Genomic DNA, 18652 nt, shown 5'->3' with positions numbered 1-18652 from the left:
TCTTTAGCAGACAGCCATTTTCCATTCTCTCAACATGGCCAAACCACCTCAACACATTCATATCCACTCTAGCCGCTAACTCATTTCTTACACCCGTTCTCACCCTCACCACTTCGTTCCTAACCCTATCTACTCGAGATACACCAGCCATACTCCTCAGACACTTCATCTCAAACACATTCAATTTCTGTCTCTCCATCACTTTCATTCCCCACAACTCCGATCCATACATCACAGTTGGTACAATCACTTTCTCATATAGAACTCTCTTTACATTCATGCCCAACCCTCTATTTTTTACTACTCCCTTAACTGCCCCCAACACTTTGCAACCTTCATTCACTCTCTGACGTACATCTGCTTCCACTCCACCATTTGCTGCAACAACAGACCCCAAGTACTTAAACTGATCCACCTCCTCAAGTAACTCTCCCTTCAACATGACATTCAACCTTGCACCACCTTCCCTTCTCGTACATCTCATAACCTTACTCTTACCCACATTAACTCTCAACTTCCTTCTCTCACACACCCTTCCAAATTCTGTCACTAGTCGGTCAAGCTTCTCTTCTGTGTCTGCTACCAGTACAGTATCATCCGCAAACAACAACTGATTTACCTCCCATTCATGATCATTCTCGCCTACCAGTTTTAATCCTCGTCCAAGCACTCTAGCATTCACCTCTCTCACCACTGCATCAACATACAAGTTAAACAACCACGGCGACATCACACATCCCTGTCTCAGCCCCACTCTCACCGGAAACCAATCGCTCACCTCATTTCCTATTCTAACACATGCTTTACTACCTTTATAGAAACTTTTCACTGCTTGCAACAACCTTCCACCAACTCCATATAACCTCATCACATTCCACATTGCTTCCCTATCAACTCTATCATATGCTTTCTCCAGATCCATAAACGCAACATACACCTCCTTACCTTTTGCTAAATATTTCTCGCATATCTGCCTAACTGTAAAAATCTGATTCATACAACCCCTACCTCTTTTAAAACCCCCCTGTACTTCCAAGATTGCATTCTCTGTTTTATCCTTAATCCTATTAATCAGTATTCTACCATACACTTTTCCAACTACACTCAACAAACTAATACCTCTTGAATTACAACACTCATGCACATCTCCCTTACCCTTATATAGTGGTACAATACATGCACAGACCCAATCGACTGGTACCATTGACAACACAAAACACACATTAAACAATCTCACCAACCATTCAAGTACAGTCACACCCCCTTCCTTCAACATCTCAGCTTTCACACCATCCATACCCGAAGCTTTTCCTACTCTCGTTTCATCTAGTGCTCTCCTCACTTCCTCTATTGTAATCTCTCTCTCATTCTCATCTCCCATCACTGGCACCTCAACACCTGGAACCGCAATTATATCTGCCTCCCTATCATCCTCAACATTCAGCAAACTTTCAAAATATTCCGCCCACCTTTTCCTTGCCTCCTCTCCTTTTAACAACCTTCCATTTCCATCTTTCACTGTCTCTTCAATTCTTGCGCCAGCCTTCCTTACTCTCTTCACTTCTTTCCAAAACTTCTTCTTATTCTCTTCATATGACTGACCCAGTCCCTGACCCCACCTCACGTCAGCTGCCCTCTTTGCCTCACGTACCTTGCGCTTTACTTCCACCTTTTGCTCTCTATATTTTTCATACTTCTCTATACTATTACTCTGCAGCCATTCTTCAAAAGCCCTCTTTTTCTCTTCCACTTTTACCTTCACTCCTTCATTCCACCATTCACTGCCCTTCCTCATGCTGCCTCCAACAACCTTCTTGCCACATACATCACTTGCAATCCCAACAAAATTTTCTTTTGCTAACTTCCACTCCTCTTCTAAATTACCAGTTTCTCTTACTCTCACCTCGTCATATGCCATTTTCAACCTTTCCTGATATTCACTTTTTACCCCCGGTTTTATTAGCTCTTCAACCCTCACTAGCTCCCTTTTACATCCACCTACTCTATTCCCCCACTCTTTTGCTACAACTAATTTTCCTTCCACCAAAAAATGATCAGACATACCGTTAGCCATACCCCTAAACACGTGCACGTCTTTCAATCTTCCAAACATTCTTTTAGCTATCAACACATAATCCATTAATGCCCTTTCTACTACTCTTCCATTTGCCACTCTTACCCATGTATACTTATTTTTATCTTTCTTTTTAAAAAAGCTAGCACTTATTACCATCTCTTGTTCAACACACATATCTACCAGTCTCTCACCACTCTCATTTTCACCTGGTACGCCATATTTCCCAATGACACCTTCTACCTCTCCAGCACCCACTCTAGCATTTAAATCACCCATAACAACTACATAATTCCTTCTACCCAGTCCTTCTACACACCTAGTTAATTCATTCCAGAACTCATTCCGCTCTTCTTCACTTTTCTCACTACCTGGCCCATACGCACTGACAAACGCCCAACATTCCCTACCCAACCTAACCCTTACCCACATTAACCTAGATGATATCTCCTTCCATTCCACTACTTTACCTGTCATCCATTCACTCAACAATAAAGCCACACCCTCTCTCGCTCTTCCCCTTTCAATCCCAGACACTCTACCAGACATTTCACCAAACATCACTTCACCCTTTCCTTTCATCTTTGTCTCACACAAGGCCAATACATCCATCCTTCTACTTCTAAACATACTTCCAATCTCACATCTTTTACTCTCTATCGTACTACATCCACGCACATTCAAACACCCCAAAACTAGAGTGCGGGGAGCAGTCACTCTCCCCCCAGCTCCATCTCTTTGTTGCTGTCTCACAGGATACTTTTACAGGAGAGGGGGTTCCCAGCCCCCTCGTCCCGTCCCTTTTAGTCGCCTCTTACGACACGCAGGGATAACGTTGGCGCTATTCTAATTGTTTTATGCCCCCGCGGCCACAGGGGGCATAAAGTATGTAAACATTATTAAGCATAAACAAAATATGGTGAAATTGGAATAAATTTCAGGTAACTGGTTTAAAAGTAAAGCTTAATAGTGCTGAGACTGACGTAGGCAAGTTAACATCAAGGCTGGAATCTGCAGAACAGCAGGCAGAAAGTCGAAAACTTTTGTTGGAGGAATTGCAGTCAGAAAAGGAAAAGGTAAAATATCTTGTGGTCTTTTTTATTGTATGACTTTACTTTGTAATAACCTTGTAGATAGTAAAGAATATTCTCTCTCTCTCTCTCTCTCTCTCTCTCTCTCTCTCTCTCTCTCTCTCTCTCTCTCTCTCTCTCTCTCTCTCTCTCTCTCTCTCTCTCTCTCTCTCTCTCTCTCTTTTTTTTTGAGTAAGAAGTCATGAATGTTATGAAGTATAAACAATTTAGTAATGAAGATGTTGAATGGACTTAGGATGAGATATGTTCAGGATCACACTCAATCCCATTTAGTGAACTGGTTAAAGTATTGAGTAATGTTAATAATACAGTTGGTCCATTAGAAGTTCAGTCATTTGGTACTGGATTCATTATGAATTACATTTGCAGGCCGTGAAGGAAGCTGAAAATTCTGCTTCAAAGTTATCTCAAGAAATACTTGAACTCAAGGCACAGATTACATCACTCTCAGGAGAACGAGATCAATTGAAGTCAGAAATTGAATCTACAATCAAGAAGTGTGAGGATAAACTAGCAGGTATGGAGAGTGGTTTGTTATGTATAACAGAGTTTTATTTAATGTATTTCATTCTGTGTTTATTTATTATTTCCACGAACCTTCCCGGATGTTCGTATACTGTAGCTTCTCCAAATGTTTGATTTATCAGCTTTGATCCCCAAGATTTAGTAAAAAGAAAAAATTCTCATTTTCTTTCCTTTCAATAAATATAGGCCCCTAGCAAAGTAATGAAACACTTGAGCAGTGAATGGTGAAAAAAACCTGAGTGTTTTTTTTTTTTTTTTCTCCAGATTATAAGTTTTTATTACGTTTTAAGTTGTCTGCCCTGCTGGATTTGTTAGCAATCCTGCTCAGGGATAGTATTGTGTTTTATATAATTATTGTGAGGAATACAATGGCTCGTTGTGCCTTTAAGTGAAAGTAAGTTTTTTGTTGAAGTATTAAATTGTTATCACTAGCACTAAGAATGGATGGTAATTCTGGTTGCATTTAGTCTTTCAGAGTATACATTAAAGATATTTTGACTAATCAGATATGTCATGTTTTTTCAATATGATTTCCTGCTTTGATCCCATCATTACTGCTAATAAACAAAAATCCATTAAATCCAGGGTTTGTAATGATGTTGGAAGGTTTCTTAGAATACTTTGGTTTGCCGTTGTTTTTCTGTGTTGTAGAGGACTTTCTTTTAGCATAGAAGGTTAGGCTTGTTGCTTATATAGGGAATGATGATGATGTGTGATGTCGCCGTGGTTGTTTAACTTGTATGTTGATGCAGTGGTGAGAGAGGTGAATGCTCGAGTGCTTGGACGAGGATTAAAACTGGTAGGCGAGAATGACCATGAATGGGAGGTAAATCAGTTGTTGTTTGCGGATGATACTGTACTGGTAGCAGACACAGAAGAGAAGCTTGACCGACTAGTGACAGAATTTGGAAGGGTGTGTGAGAGAAGGAAGTTGAGAGTTAATGTGGGTAAGAGTAAGGTTATGAGATGTACGAGAAGGGAAGGTGGTGCAAGGTTGAATGTCATGTTGAATGGAGAGTTACTTGAGGAGGTGGATCAGTTTAAGTACTTGGGGTCTATTGTTGCAGCAAATGGTGGAGTGGAAGCAGATGTACGTCAGAGAGTGAATGAAGGTTGCAAAGTGTTGGGGGCAGTTAAGGGAGTAGTAAAAAATAGAGGGTTGGGCATGAATGTAAAGAGAGTTCTATATGAGAAAGTGATTGTACCAACTGTGATGTATGGATCGGAGTCGTGGGGAATGAAAGTGATGGAGAGACAGAAATTGAATGTGTTTGAGATGAAGTGTCTAAGGAGTATGGCTGGTGTATCTCGAGTAGATAGGGTTAGGAACGAAGTGGTGAGGGAGAGAACGGGTGTAAGAAATGAGTTAGCGGCTAGAGTGGATATGAATGTGTTGAGGTGGTTTGGCCATGTTGAGAGAATGGAAAATGGTTGTCTGCTAAAGAAGGTGATGAATGCAAGAGTTGATGGGAGAAGTACAAGAGGAAGGCCAAGGTTTGGGTGGATGGATGGTGTGAAGAAAGCTCTGGGTGATAGGAGGATAGATGTGAGAGAGGCAAGAGAGCGTGCTAGAAATAGGAATGAATGGCGAGCGATTGTGACGCAGTTCCAGTAGGCCCTGCTGCTTCCTCCGGTGCCTTAGATGACCGCGGAGGTAGCAGCAGTAGGGGAGTCAGCATTATGAAGCTTCATCTGTGGTGGAAATGTGGGAGGTTGGGCTGTGGCACCCTAGCAGTACCAGCTGAACTCGGTTGAGTCCCTGATTAGGCTGAAGGAACATAGAGAGTAGAGGCCCCCTTTTTGTTTTGTTTCATTGTTGGTGTCGGCTACCCCCCAAAACTGGGGGAAGTGCCTTGGTATATGGATGAATGGATGGATGATGGTACTGCTACTCCAGCATTTGTCTTTACTACAGCTTAACGAGTTTAGATTTTGTTGGTCATATTATGAATTTTGGAATTTAACGTCATTAACTCCTTTTGTGGTAACTCAGAAATCCAGTTAATTGTTTGTTCAGAGAAATATTTCATGCCTAACCTGCCCAGTTTCAAACCCTAGCCTAACTCCTCAAGTGGTCGGAAGCGAGTGGTTAGTTTTTATTTATTTTATTGTCTGTTTATTTTATAGATTTTATTTAATTATTACATCATAATGATTATGATTTATTAAAAACTGATTTTGTAGTACATTATGTTTTTAAATTTACTGGTACTTCAGTTGTTTGGGCTTATGTTTGGGGGACATTATGCAGTCCTCTAATATATTAAAAAACATTTTTTAATTATTATTGAAGTAGATTTACATTTTTCAATATTAAACTTACCCGATAATCATGTAGCTGTCAACTCCGTTGCCCGACAGAATTCTATGGAGGGATACACCAGCTATCACAATACTAGAAGGGGGTGTACTTACCAGCGCCACCTGTGGCCAGGTACTCAAGTACTTCTTGTTGACACCTCCTCAATTATTCCTCTGTCGTGCTTCTGACAAGACGTTCTGGGATACGCTTATGTTCTTGGAGTATTTTCACGACTTTGGTGAAGTATTTCTCTTTGATTTCGGCTGTTGCTTTACTGGAAACTTCTATTTTAGCTTAGTTAGCTTTTGGAATTAATTTGATTAATTTTGGTGACGAAGAGAGTATGAACTCTCGTTCACCTTTCAATGGCCGACCCTTCCCTTAGACGGAAGTGTTGGTGTCTAAGAGAGTATAGACTCTCTTTCTTAATTTTGCTTAACAAAAGTTATAGATTTATTTTATATCTCTCCGCCTCTTATAGGCCTCTTCGATTAACTTCCTTTTATTATAAACTTATTAAAATTAATTTTTATATTTGTTTATATTCGACCTTCCTAATAGTAGGCGGTCTTTTCTTGGTACCGAAGTTAATTATCGTGAGCCCGTCATTTCGGTTTTACCTGTTAACATATTATGCTATTTTAAGGTCTTTGAAAGAATTTCTTTGATAGTCTCGTACTTTTTCAAAGTTGAACTAACGTTTTGTTTGTCTCGGCAGTTGTTGACGTTCAGAACGTTTCAACTTGCACTCTATCGTTACGATAGAGAAAGAATGTTCACGGTTTCACGTTGCAGTAAGAGTAACCGTGTCTAGCGTTTTGTTCATTCTTTCTTAACTTAATGGTTTTGATCCTAATAAGGAACTTTTCTTTTTGGGAAATATTTCAGTTTTTTCCTTTAACAATAATATGTTTTAACGATATATATGATTGGGCTCTTCTCTCAGGTTCTAAGTCAAGAGAGAGAGAGAGAGAGATAGAGACGGAGGGAGAAAGAGGATAAACGTTTCCCTCAAGCCTGCCAGGCGTACGAGTAACGTCGTTATCGTTTTGCTCTTATCCCTAGTCTCTTTAGGGGAAGAAACTAAATGTTTCTAGAGTGATCTAGTGTTTAGTCTCTTTCCAGCCACTGAATTTTCTTTCATTAGATTTTTCTGTTACATTGTAATTCTGTTTTCGCAATTACTAACTTTTGAGAAGGATAGAATTGCGTGTTTCAGGTACAAACCACTTAAAGTTTCGAGTTCAGTGAAATAAGTGCAAACAGAAATCAAAGTGATAAGTGATTGATGTCAGTGTTATGCGTGAGGGTACTTTTGTGCGCGCCAGTCGTCCTCCCAGTCCGGGACCTCTTGCAAGCTCCCAAGCCCAGGGGAGAAGCAATGTCGAAGGGCAAAAGGGTTCGGCAGGCCTTGATCGGCGCACAGAAGTATCCTCGGTGGTTGTGGGCGTGTCTTACCGAGACCGTCACTCCCACCCGCAGACGATTGAGCCCTTATTTTGCTCGTCTGCAGAAGAGATTTAGAGGAGAAAATAAAGGCAGAGTAACGCTGGTCTCAGGTCTCTAGACCTCTTAAACGTAAAGTCCAGACCTATGCCAGACGTACGAAGTAAAGTTCAACAACCCGGATGCAGTCATTGGGTTAGCTCTGACTCTCCTCAGTCATCAGTTTGTCGGGCTGAGAGTGCGCCTACACTACCCCCCGCCTATGCTCGCTCCGCCTGATCGCAGTACCACCTGCCAGGCGTACGATGTTGTGGACTCTACTACAGTCCATGCAGCACAGCTTTCGGACCTGATGCGTGAGTGTCGTGCTGAGAGTGTTGCACCTCCTCCTCCTCCTGCACCGGTGGTGCACCAACCGCCTGCACCCGTTCAGCCTGTGCTGCACCCGCCTGCACCGGTGGTGCACCAACCGGCTGCACCCGTTCAGCCTGTGCTGCACCCGCCTGCACTCGCTGCACCCAGTCGCAGCACCATCTGCCAGGCGTACGATGTTGTGGACTCTACTACAGTCCATGCAAGCACAGCTTTCGGACCTGTTGCGTGAGTATCGGGCTGAGAGTGTTGCACCTCCACCTGCACCCTTTCAGCCTGTGCTCAACCCGCCTGCACTCGCTGCACCCAGTCGCAGCACCATCTGCCAGGCGTACGATGTTGTGGACTCTACTACAGTCCATGCAAGCACAGCTTTCGGACCTGTTGCGTGAGTGTCGGGCTGAGAGTGTTGCACCTCCACCTGCACCCGTTCAGCCTGTGCTCAACCCGCCTGCACTCGCTGCACCCAGTCGCAGCACCTTCTGCCAGGCGTACGATGTTGAACCTCTTTCTGTGTTCGCTGTTCCCAGTGTTGTTCAGCCTCAGCCTTCTTTAAGGCAACCTTCGGTTTGGGATCAGGAGGATTACTCCACTCTTCCTCCTCCTCCCCTGGCTGCTCCACCGGTGGTGCAACTCTCGGTGGAGGTACAACCTCTTCCACCTGTGAGTCAGTCTCCTCAGCTGCTGCACCGAGCTCAACCCGTGCACCCTGTTCCTGCGCCTCAGACACCTCTGCTTGCGGGAACTTTACCTTGTTCTGCGCAACCTCGGTCTCTTCACGCTCCACTCATACCACAGGAACAGGAACTTTCTGCACCTTCCACTGTTGTTGTTCCAGCTCGTTCTGACTCTGCTGTTCAGCATACCTTACCTCCATTTTCAAACCATGGCAAAAATATGAATCATGAGTTATGAATGTAAGGTAAACATTATGTTGATTTTTAAACCCCATGCAAGCATGCATAAAGCACTCTAGCACTGGTCATGGAATTTCTAAGAATGTTAAACGCCATGCACACGCTCTGCTTTCCTTACAGCAGGCTCTGCTTACAGCAGGCTCTGCTTACTACATGCTCAGCATTCAAGCATGCTCTGCATTCAGCATGCTCTGCATACAACATGCTCTACATACAGCATGCTCTGCATACAGCATACTCTGCATTCATCATGCTCTGCATACCTTACCGCATGCTTCTCAACATATCTTGGGTTGTTGCCAACTCACTAGACTGTCAAGCAGTTTCATAACGTTGCCTTCTAGTCTGCTGCTTTTGCACCAGTGAACCCTCACTCAGAGAACTTAGCTTTTCTAGGATAAGGTCCCTGTAGATGAGAAAGTTCTTTTCTCCCTCCTTCTGATATTCCCTTGAGGACTCTGTCATTTGGAGGGAGCCTTTAGCTGCATAACCTCTTATGGACTTTTATTTAAGCATAACATGCTTACAGGGAAAGTAATGGTTCCACTTCAGCCGCTAATCCCGTCTGTTACCACACCTGCTCCCATAGACCTTGAGCTGTGTTGCATGACATGCAGTCCAAGCTTAGTCCTTGTTAGAGGATTTTTTGTTTACGGAGTCAATGTGTCACGGGGAAGACGTTCAACAACCAACAGAAGGGACTTGTTGTGACGCAGTGCGGCAACCTCAGCAACCCGTTAAGGAGTTGTCTGTACGACCCAGATAGTCTAGACAGATTCGGGTTGTCACTGTACTTCCTCGCTTGCCCATGATTGACAGTTTACAGACTGTGCAGCAGTATCATGATCTTGTGTCCGGCTCCGTCAGACGACTGGCTTTTAAGAGCTCCCACAAGTCGTCGCTGTCTGGAGATTTTCAAATGGACTATGGATCTGACCAAGGAACTGGGCCTCCTGGTCAATTTTGAGGAGTCTCAGCTCGTTCCATCCCAGACCATTGTTTCCTTGGGTATGGATCTTCAGAGTCGAGCTTTTCGGACTTGTCCGTCGGCCCCAAGGATCTTCCAAGCCCTAGAATGCATCCAGAGCATGCTGAGAAGGAACCGATGCTTAGTCAGGCAGGGGATGAGTCTAACAGGGACACTTTCATCGCTGGCCCTGTTCATCGAGTTAGGGAGACTCCACCTCCGCCCCCTTCAGTATCATCTAGCTGCTCACTGGATAAAGGACATGACGCTAGAGACGGTCTCAGTTCCTGTTTCCGAAGAGATGAGGTCTACTCTAACGTGGTGGAAGAACAGCATTCTTCTCAAGGAAGGTCTACCTTTGGCTGTTCAGACCCCCGACCACCGTCTCTTCTCGGACGCATCGGACACGGGCTGGGGTGCGACACTGGACGGACAGGAATGCTCGGGAACATGGAATCAGAAGCAAAGGACACTTCACATCTATTGCAAGGAGTTGTTGGCAGTTCATCTGGCCTTGATAAACTTCAAGTCCCTCCAGCTTAACAAGGTGGTGGAGGTGAACTCCGACTACACCACAGCCTTGGCTTACATCTCCAAGCAGAGAGGGACTCATTCGAGGAAGTTGTTCAAGTTCGCAAGGGACCTCCTCATTTGGTCAAAGATCGAAAGCTCACGCTGGTAACGAGGCTCATTCAGGGCGATATGAATGTCATGGCAGATCGCCTCAGCCGTAAGGGTCAGGCCTTCCCCACAGAGTGGACCCTTCACAAGAATGTTTGCAGCAGACTTTGGGCCCTGTGGGGTCAGCGAACCATAGTTCTATTCGCTACCTCGATGACCAAGAAGCTCCTCTTGTATTGTTCTCCGATTCCAGACCCAGCAGCAGTTCGCGTGGATGCCTTTCTGCTGGATTGGTCCCATCTCAACCTGTATGCATTCCCGCCGTTCAAGATTGTCAACAGGGTACTTCAGAAGTTCGCCTCTCACAAAGGGACACGGTTGACGTTGGTTGCTCCCCTCTGACCCGCGAGAGAAGGGTTCACCGAGGTACTGCAATGGCTGGTCGACGTTCCCAGGACTCTTCCTCCTAGAGTGGACCTTCTGCGTCAACCTCACGTAAAGAAGGTACACCCAAACCTCCACGCTCTTCGTCTGACTGCCTTCAGACTATCGAAAGTCTCTCAAGAACTAGAGGCTTTTCGAAGGAGGCAGCCAGAACGATTGCCAGAGCAAGGACGACATCCACTCTCAGAGTCTATCAGTCTTAATGGGAAGTCTTCCGAAGCTGGTGCAAGGCCAATGCAGTTTTCCTCAACCAGTACCACTGTAACCCAGATTGCTGACTTCCTGTTACATCTAAGGAACGTAAAATCCCTATCAGCTCCTACGATCAAGGGTTACAGAAGTATGTTGGCAGCGGTTTTCCGCCACAGAGGCTTGGATCTTTCCTCCAACAAAGATCTACAGGACCTCCTTAGGTCTTTTGAGACCTCAAAGGAACGTCGGTTGTCCACTCCAGGCTGGAATCTAGACGTGGTCCTAAGGTTCCTAATGTCATCAGGATTTGAACCGTTCCAATCAGCCTCTTTTAAGGACCTCACATTAGAAACTCTTTTCCTCGTGTGCTTAGCAACAGGTAAAAGAGTAAGTGAGATCCACGCCTTCAGCAGGAACATAGGTTTCACATCTGAAACAGCTACATGTTCCTTGCGGCTCGGTTTTTTTGGCTAAAACGAGCTTCCTTCCCGTCCTTACCCTAAGTCGTTCGAGATCCCAAGCCTGTCCAACATGGTGGGGAACGAACTAGAGAGAGTACTTTGCCCTGTTAGAGCTCTTAAGTACTATCTAAGAAGGTCAAAACCATTACGAGGACAATCAGAAGCCTTATGGTGTGCTATCAAGAAGCCTTCTCTACCAATGTCTAAGAACTCAGTTTCTTTCTACATCAGGCTTCTGATTAGAGAAGCAAATTCTCATCTGAAGGAAGAAGACCTTGCTTTGCTGAAGGTAAGGACACATGAAGTGAGAGCTGTGGCTACTTCAGTGGCCTTCAAACAAAACCGTTCTCTGCAGAGTGTTATGGATGCAACCTATTGGAGAAGCAAGTCAGTGTTCGCATCATTCTATCTCAAAGATGTCCAGTCTCTTTACGAGTACTGCTACACCCTGGGTCCATTCGTAGCAATGAATGCAGTAGTAGGCGAGGGCTCAGCCACTACATTCCCATAATTCCATAACTTTTTAACCTTTCTCTTGAATACTTTTTATGGGTTGTTCGGTCGGCTAAGAAGCCTTCCACATCCTTGTTGATTTGGCGGGTGGTCAATTCTTTCTTGAGAAGCGCCGAGGTTAAAGGTTGTGATGAGGTCCTTTAGTATGGGTTGCAGCCCTGTATACTTTAGCACCTTTGGGTTGATTCAGCCTCCAAGAGGAACGCTGCGCTCAGTAAGGAAGACGAACTTAAAAAAGAGACAGAGTAACGGTTCAATTCGACTTCCTTACCAGGTACTTATTATTTCATTGTTATTTGAGATAACTGTTATATGAAATATGGGATACTTAGCTATCCTTTAATCTTGTACACTGGTTTTCACCCACCCCCCTGGGTGTGAATCAGCTACATGATTATCGGGTAAGTTTAATATTGAAAAATGTTATTTTCATTAGTAAAATAAATTTTTGAATATACTTACCCGATAATCATGATTTAATTGACCCTCCCTTCCTCCCCATAGAGAACCAGTGGGACCGAGGAATAATTGAGGAGGTGTCAACAAGAAGTACTTGAGTACCTGGCCACAGGTGGCGCTGGTAAGTACACCCCCTTCTAGTATTGTGATAGCTGGCGTATCCCTCCATAGAATTCTGTCGGGCAACGGAGTTGACAGCTACATGATTATCGGGTAAGTATATTCAAAAATTTATTTTACTAATGAAAATAACATTTTGATGTTATTGTAATTTCAAATAAGTGTTCTGTCATAGCTCAATAATGAGTTATATTTTGTCATAGAAGTGAAGAAAAGAATGTGTGATGGTATGCTTTCGCAAATACTGCGAGGTTATTTTTTTTTATATCAATTGATGTTTTCCAAATTACAAAACTTTAAACTATGTTTAGATTACGGCGTAGCAAAATATAAAACTGATTTCATCACTGTACAGTGCTCTCTAATTTATTGTTAAAGCTAGAAATTTTTGTATGAAATTTGAATTTTAAAACCTCATTCTTCAGCTGTATTAGAAGTCAGAACATGATTTGATCTTAAATTCCTAAGTCTAGTTTAGCTATGAAAGTGATGAGGTTCAAATGATAGTTTACCAATACAGAACTATTGTCAAGGTTCCACATCTCTTAATTTTCCTCATGTCATGTAACATTGCATGTGCATATGCATACATTCTGTAAAAATCATTTATCATCTGTATTTCCATTTGATTTAGGTATTAATGCTATGGAAGCAGAAGTTGTTTCTATGAAAGCTGAAGTAGAAAAGACAAAAGCAGAAATGGAGTCTTTACGGAGTCAAACTGCTAAGGCCATAGAAGAATCCAAAACTGAGGCAGCTGCCCTTGTGGAAAAGATAAAAGAAGAAGCCAAAGAACAAGTGAGTCTTGAAATGGTTTAATGTTGCAATCAAATAGAAATGGCTAAGATTAATTCAAGATGTAGTTTTGTAATTGAATAGATTGTGTTCGGATTAATTCAAAGTGTAACTTTGGAGTTAAATAGAATGTGCAGCAATTAATTCAAGGTGTTAATGTGGGAGTTGAATAAGTGTGTTGGTGATCTAATTAAAAAATAGCTAAAGCAATTTTGATACTTTTAAAATATCTTAAATAGACAGTTCAAGCACTTGTCTTACACACTAAGATTTGAAACTGAATCAACGATACCAAAGTAATTACTGTATATGTGGAATCTATCAATATTGGACCCCACATCACTAGATTTCAGTAAATAACATACATTTCTAGCCATTAAGAAAGCTTGAACTCTATGAAATTGGTATAAAGTGTTGTTTAGTATTGCATGTCTAAGACCAATTTGTAGGAGGTACTATATACAATTTTATGAGTGATGAAGGTTTGTAATAAATCAGTCTATAACAAAGTTTATGATTCTTGTTCATCTATAGTTTTATTTTCATAGCAAAAGGTGTTGTTTTTTCATGTTCTCTTGGTAATTAGTGTTTAGGCTTCAAGGCTTTGATTATAATGTATATTGCTTCCCTTGTCAAGCTTGCAATGTGTCTCCTATACATCTTTTCTGTATATCAGTGAAATTAGGAAAAGAAATTTATGGAAATGGGGATGATAGAATAATATTTATAGCATTAGGAAGATAATAAAAGAAAATCATTAATTAGGATGAGAATAATAGAGAAGTCTTTGCTAATATTTAGTAACAAAAATAGACTGCAGTAGCACAGAAATTAGTAAGTTCATTTAGAATTAGTAAATGTTTCACACTTTGTATTTTCTTTCAACTGTTTACCTAAGCCTTTAATTCACAGTATGTTATTGTATCGTGGTATCAGCTGAAGCTTTCCAAGACAAGGACTTTTAATGTTAACAAACACTCCAACCCCTAAGCCACCCATTGATATACTACAGCTAGAGAGTTATTGGGTCCTTTGACTGGCCAGACAGTACTACATTGGATCCTCCTCTCTGCTTATGTCTCATTTTCCATTTGCCTACACATACATAGAATAGTCTGGCCTATTCTTTACATATTCTCTTCTGTCCTCATTCACCTGACAACACTGAAATTGCCAAAAAATTCTTCTTTGTTTAAGAGGTTAACTACTGCACTGTAATTGTTCTCTGGCTATTTTCTTCTTGGTAAGGGTAGAAGAGACTTGTTTACCTATGGTAAGCAGTTCTTCTAGAAGAAGGACACTCCAAAATCAAACTCTTGTTTTCTACTCAATGTATCATTTGAAGTAGAAGCTGTAACTTATTTTTGTTTCCAGGTATCAGAAGCAGAGAAGCGTGCCAATACAGCTGAAGAGCTGTCTCGGGAATCTAAGGGAAAAGAGGAGGTAGCTCACGGTGAAAAACTCGCTGCCGAGTTGACAGCATGGCAGTTGGAGGGGACAATAGATAAATTGAAAGAGGAATTGAAACAACAGCAGGATGAAACTCAAATGCTACAAACTAAAGTAAGAAGGGAAAGTTGTACTTTTTTCCTCTTTAGAGGAAATATGTTTTTACTGTTGATAGTAGGTCATCTGCATTAAGTATCTCCCATGGGCTGTGTTTGTTGTGATTCTTTCTAGTTTCCTCCGTTACTTAATTGTGATTCTCTCTAATGTCCTCTGTTACTTTGTTGTGATTCTCTCTAGTTTCCTACATTACTTTATTGCAATTCTCTCTAGTTTCCTCCATTACTTTGATTGGATTCTCTTTAGTATCCTCTGTTACTTTGTGGAAATCCTATCTAGTTTCCTCTATTACTTTTTTGGCGTTCTCTCTAGTTTCCTCCATTACTTTGTTGGGATTCCCTATAGTTTCCTCCATTACTTTGTTGGGATTCCCTATAGTTTCCTCCATTACTTTGTTGGGATTCCCTATAGTTTCCTCCATTACTTTGTCGTGATCTAATCTAGTTTCCTCCATTACTTTGTTGTATTTTATTGTTGAATTCAAGTTTGTAAAATGATATCTTGGTACCAAGTTTTATATTTTCATCTTTGTAATTAATTTTGTAAAATAAAATATTTAGTGTTAATAGCAGTTTCTGGCAAGTAGATTTTATTAACTTATAAATTGACTACTTGCCACAGTTCTTTAATAATAGTAAAACGGTTAGCAGACTTAAGATGCTGCGAGAGCTGAAAGGGAAATTGAATTAAGTAAGTTTTTGAGACGAGTTTTTAAAATGGCAAAGAACTTGTTTTTGACTCCCCAATTTTTTATTTTTTGTAGCTTTTTCTTTGTTTATTCACATACTTAAAAATATGTCATACCTTACAGATTTCAGCCAAAGAAGAAGAAATTCTGGGGCTTAAAGTTGATGTAAACAATCAAACTGAATCTATTTCTACTCTTGAAGCTCAGTTAGCATCGCTTCAGAAAGATAAGTCAGATCTGGAAATAAAGTACAATATGCAAGATAAAGAGCATAATGAAACAGTTTCTAACCTTAACAATAATGTTAAGACATTGGAAGGGCTTGTTGCTGAAAAAGGTGATGAAATTTCAAAGCTGTACACTACAGTGGCCAACATGACTGAATCTATTAACAATCTTGAGAGTCAGGTTTCCTCACTTGAAAAAGAGAAAATGGACATGGCAAGTAAATTTAGCTTATCAGAAGAGGAGCTGAAGAAAGTGGTAGCTGATCTCACGGATAATGTCGAGGCTTTGGAAGGATTGCTGAAACAGAAGTTGGAAGAAAGTTTGCAACTGTTAGACACAGTGAGCAAAAAGACTGAATTTATTGGTCATTTAGAAACGCAACTCGCACTACTCCAAGAGGAGAAAAAGGAACTGGAAGTAAAGAACTGCTTGTCAGAGAGAAAGCTCAACGAAACCATAACTTCTCTCAGTAATAAGGTTGCAAACTTGGAAGAATCTTTGGCAGAAAAATGCCATAAGAGTGAAGATTTAGAGGCTAAATTACAGACCTCTCTAAGTGAATGTGATAGTCTAAAGCTACAAGTTAATGAGATCAAGGCAGATTCAGAAACTAAGATTAGTTCCTTAGAGAGTTCTTTGAAGAAAGGTATGTCAGAGTTGGAACTGACACAGCACCAAGTAGCAGATTTGAGAAAAGATTATAAGGCTCTAGAAGATCTGGGTCATAGTAAAGAAAAAGAGCATCTTGAGAAGGTAGCAGAATACGACGAATTCATACGAGGACAAGAGGAAATGCTTGATGAAAACAAAATGAAAATAGAAGATCTCTGTTGTAAACTTTCTGAAAAGGTCAATGAGAATGAAATGTTACAGGAAGAGTGCCAGATGATTAAAACTGATAATGAAGAACAAATGGCAATGTTGAAAGGACACCTTGAGACTGCTGAGAATCTAAACTTGGCATTGAAGTCTCAGGTTGATGGACTTGAGGTGAAAGTTTATCAGCTTAGTAACAGTTACAAAAAGGAATGTGAAAAACTTTTGAAAGAAAAACTGAACTTGGAAGAAACTGTCAAAAATTTGAAAATAGAGCTGAATAACTTAGAAGATAAAAATACATCTTCATTGGCCAAGTTACAGGAAGCTCATGCAAAAGCAAATGATATCTCATTAGAGCTTGAAAGCAAGTTGGAAGAGTTGACTGTAGAACGTGCATCTGTATTGAATTTGGAAGCAGAGTTAAAGAAGAAAGAAACTGAAATATCAGAGATGAAAACTAAAACTGACCTGCTGCAAAAGAGCCTTGAAGTGCTCTCTAATGAGTATGATGAATTAAAGAGTCAATATAATTCTGTTTCAGAAACTCTGAAAGAAAGTGAAATTAGTCTGAGTCAAGCCTCAAACAATGAAGAGTTACTCAAGAAAGAACTTATCGAGACTAAAGATAGCAATGATATTGCCAACAACCGCATTAGTGAGTTACAAGAGACCATAGTTAAGAAATCTCAAGAATTGTGTCAATTGGAAATGGCCTCTGAGGATTTGGAAGATGCTCAGACTGAGCTCATGGCCCTTAGAGATGAAGTAAAAGAAATGGAGAGTAAACATGATGAGGTCATCCAGGAACTTTCAAGGACAAAGGTTGAGCTCTCTTCAAGAAATGAAGAATGTATGAAACTCAAATGTTGTTTGGAAGAACTAAAAGATAAGGATACTAGGGTCATTGCTTCTTTAGAAGAAGATAAAACCATATTAAACCAAAAAAACAGCTTCCTAGAAAGTTCTCTCAAAGATACCAGAGAGAAGTTAGAGATGACCATCAATGATCAGGCAGAAATGAGAACACAATTAGAGAAAAAAGTTGAAGAGAATGCTGCCATCAATGAAAATTTGAAAATCAAGTATGAAGAGTCATTATGTTTGAAGGGTAGTTTAGAAGATGCTGTAAATAAACTGAAATTGGAAAAATTATCCATTGAAGAGGACTGTTCAACAAAACAAGCTGCAATAGATAAACTGTTAATGGAGACAGAGGTTGCCAGCAAAGAAATGAACAACCTACAATCTCAGTATAATGATTTAAGGTATGCAATAGATTTATAGTTGGATTCTATTTAATTACAAAAATATTACTCCTTTTATTGTTACTTTCAATATTCCGTGCATGGTGTCCCTTTTTTTATAAAGAACGTTTGATACAGTATATAGTAATCCCTGAGATGCATTGCGTTTTGTCTTGCTTTGCATCCATTCCTAATAAGTTATTCCTACATGGCTATCCAAACTGTTCCACTTTACCCTATATGTTTAAAAAAAGAAAAAGATGTCATATGTAACTAATAACAAACTTTGTTTTTTCTAAGGAGTAATCACGAAGCCCTGCAGGAGAAAATGCACAGTTTAGAAGGAGATTTAGAGAAAGATAAGATTTCACTGGCTACATCCCAATCACAAATTGTCGAGTTGAAGCAGAAAGTTGTTGAACTTGTGGCAGAGAAGGAAGAGGCTGAAAGACTCCTGAAGGAGCAGCAGGCTAAAGCTGATGCCGACATTTGTCAGCTTAAGAATGAGTTATTCAAGAATGCAAACATTCAAGAGGAATATATCACACTTAAGAAGCAAATGGAAACATTGTAAGGATCATTTGAATTATTTTCATTATTATTAAATTACTTTATATGGTAACACTTAAAACTAAGATACATAGAATGCACTCATAAATATTTTAGCAGTTTTTCAAGTTTTATCCTCTTCATTCTTCAGATCCAGTGTTGGTGAGAATGTCAGTCTGACTTCAAATGACAGGGGAGAGCAGGTAAATATACACCTCCTGTATATTCTAAAAGTCTTGTAAGTCCCAGAATAACATTC

General features: G+C 40.8%; 1 protein-coding gene across 3 annotated transcripts in view; it reads left to right on the top strand.

Moving 5' to 3' along the window:
* The window catches only part of LOC137620639 (centromere protein F-like), a 265316-nt gene that overhangs the window by 228055 nt on the left and 18609 nt on the right, over positions 1-18652 (top strand). For all 3 annotated transcript variants that reach the window (XM_068350944.1, XM_068350942.1, XM_068350943.1), the window contains exons 12-18: positions 3016-3150; positions 3535-3682; positions 13139-13302; positions 14674-14862; positions 15677-17865; positions 18145-18414; positions 18545-18596. In XM_068350944.1, the coding sequence (XP_068207045.1) occupies positions 3016-3150; positions 3535-3682; positions 13139-13302; positions 14674-14862; positions 15677-17865; positions 18145-18414; positions 18545-18596 (3147 nt within the window). The remainder of the gene's footprint in view (positions 1-3015; positions 3151-3534; positions 3683-13138; positions 13303-14673; positions 14863-15676; positions 17866-18144; positions 18415-18544; positions 18597-18652) is intronic.

This window comes from Palaemon carinicauda, chromosome 27 (genome assembly GCF_036898095.1).
Source record: "Palaemon carinicauda isolate YSFRI2023 chromosome 27, ASM3689809v2, whole genome shotgun sequence".
In the NCBI taxonomy this organism is placed as follows: domain Eukaryota; kingdom Metazoa; phylum Arthropoda; class Malacostraca; order Decapoda; family Palaemonidae; genus Palaemon; species Palaemon carinicauda.
The sequence above is the reverse complement of the archived record's forward strand: the minus strand, read 5'-3'. Positions and strand labels throughout refer to the sequence as shown.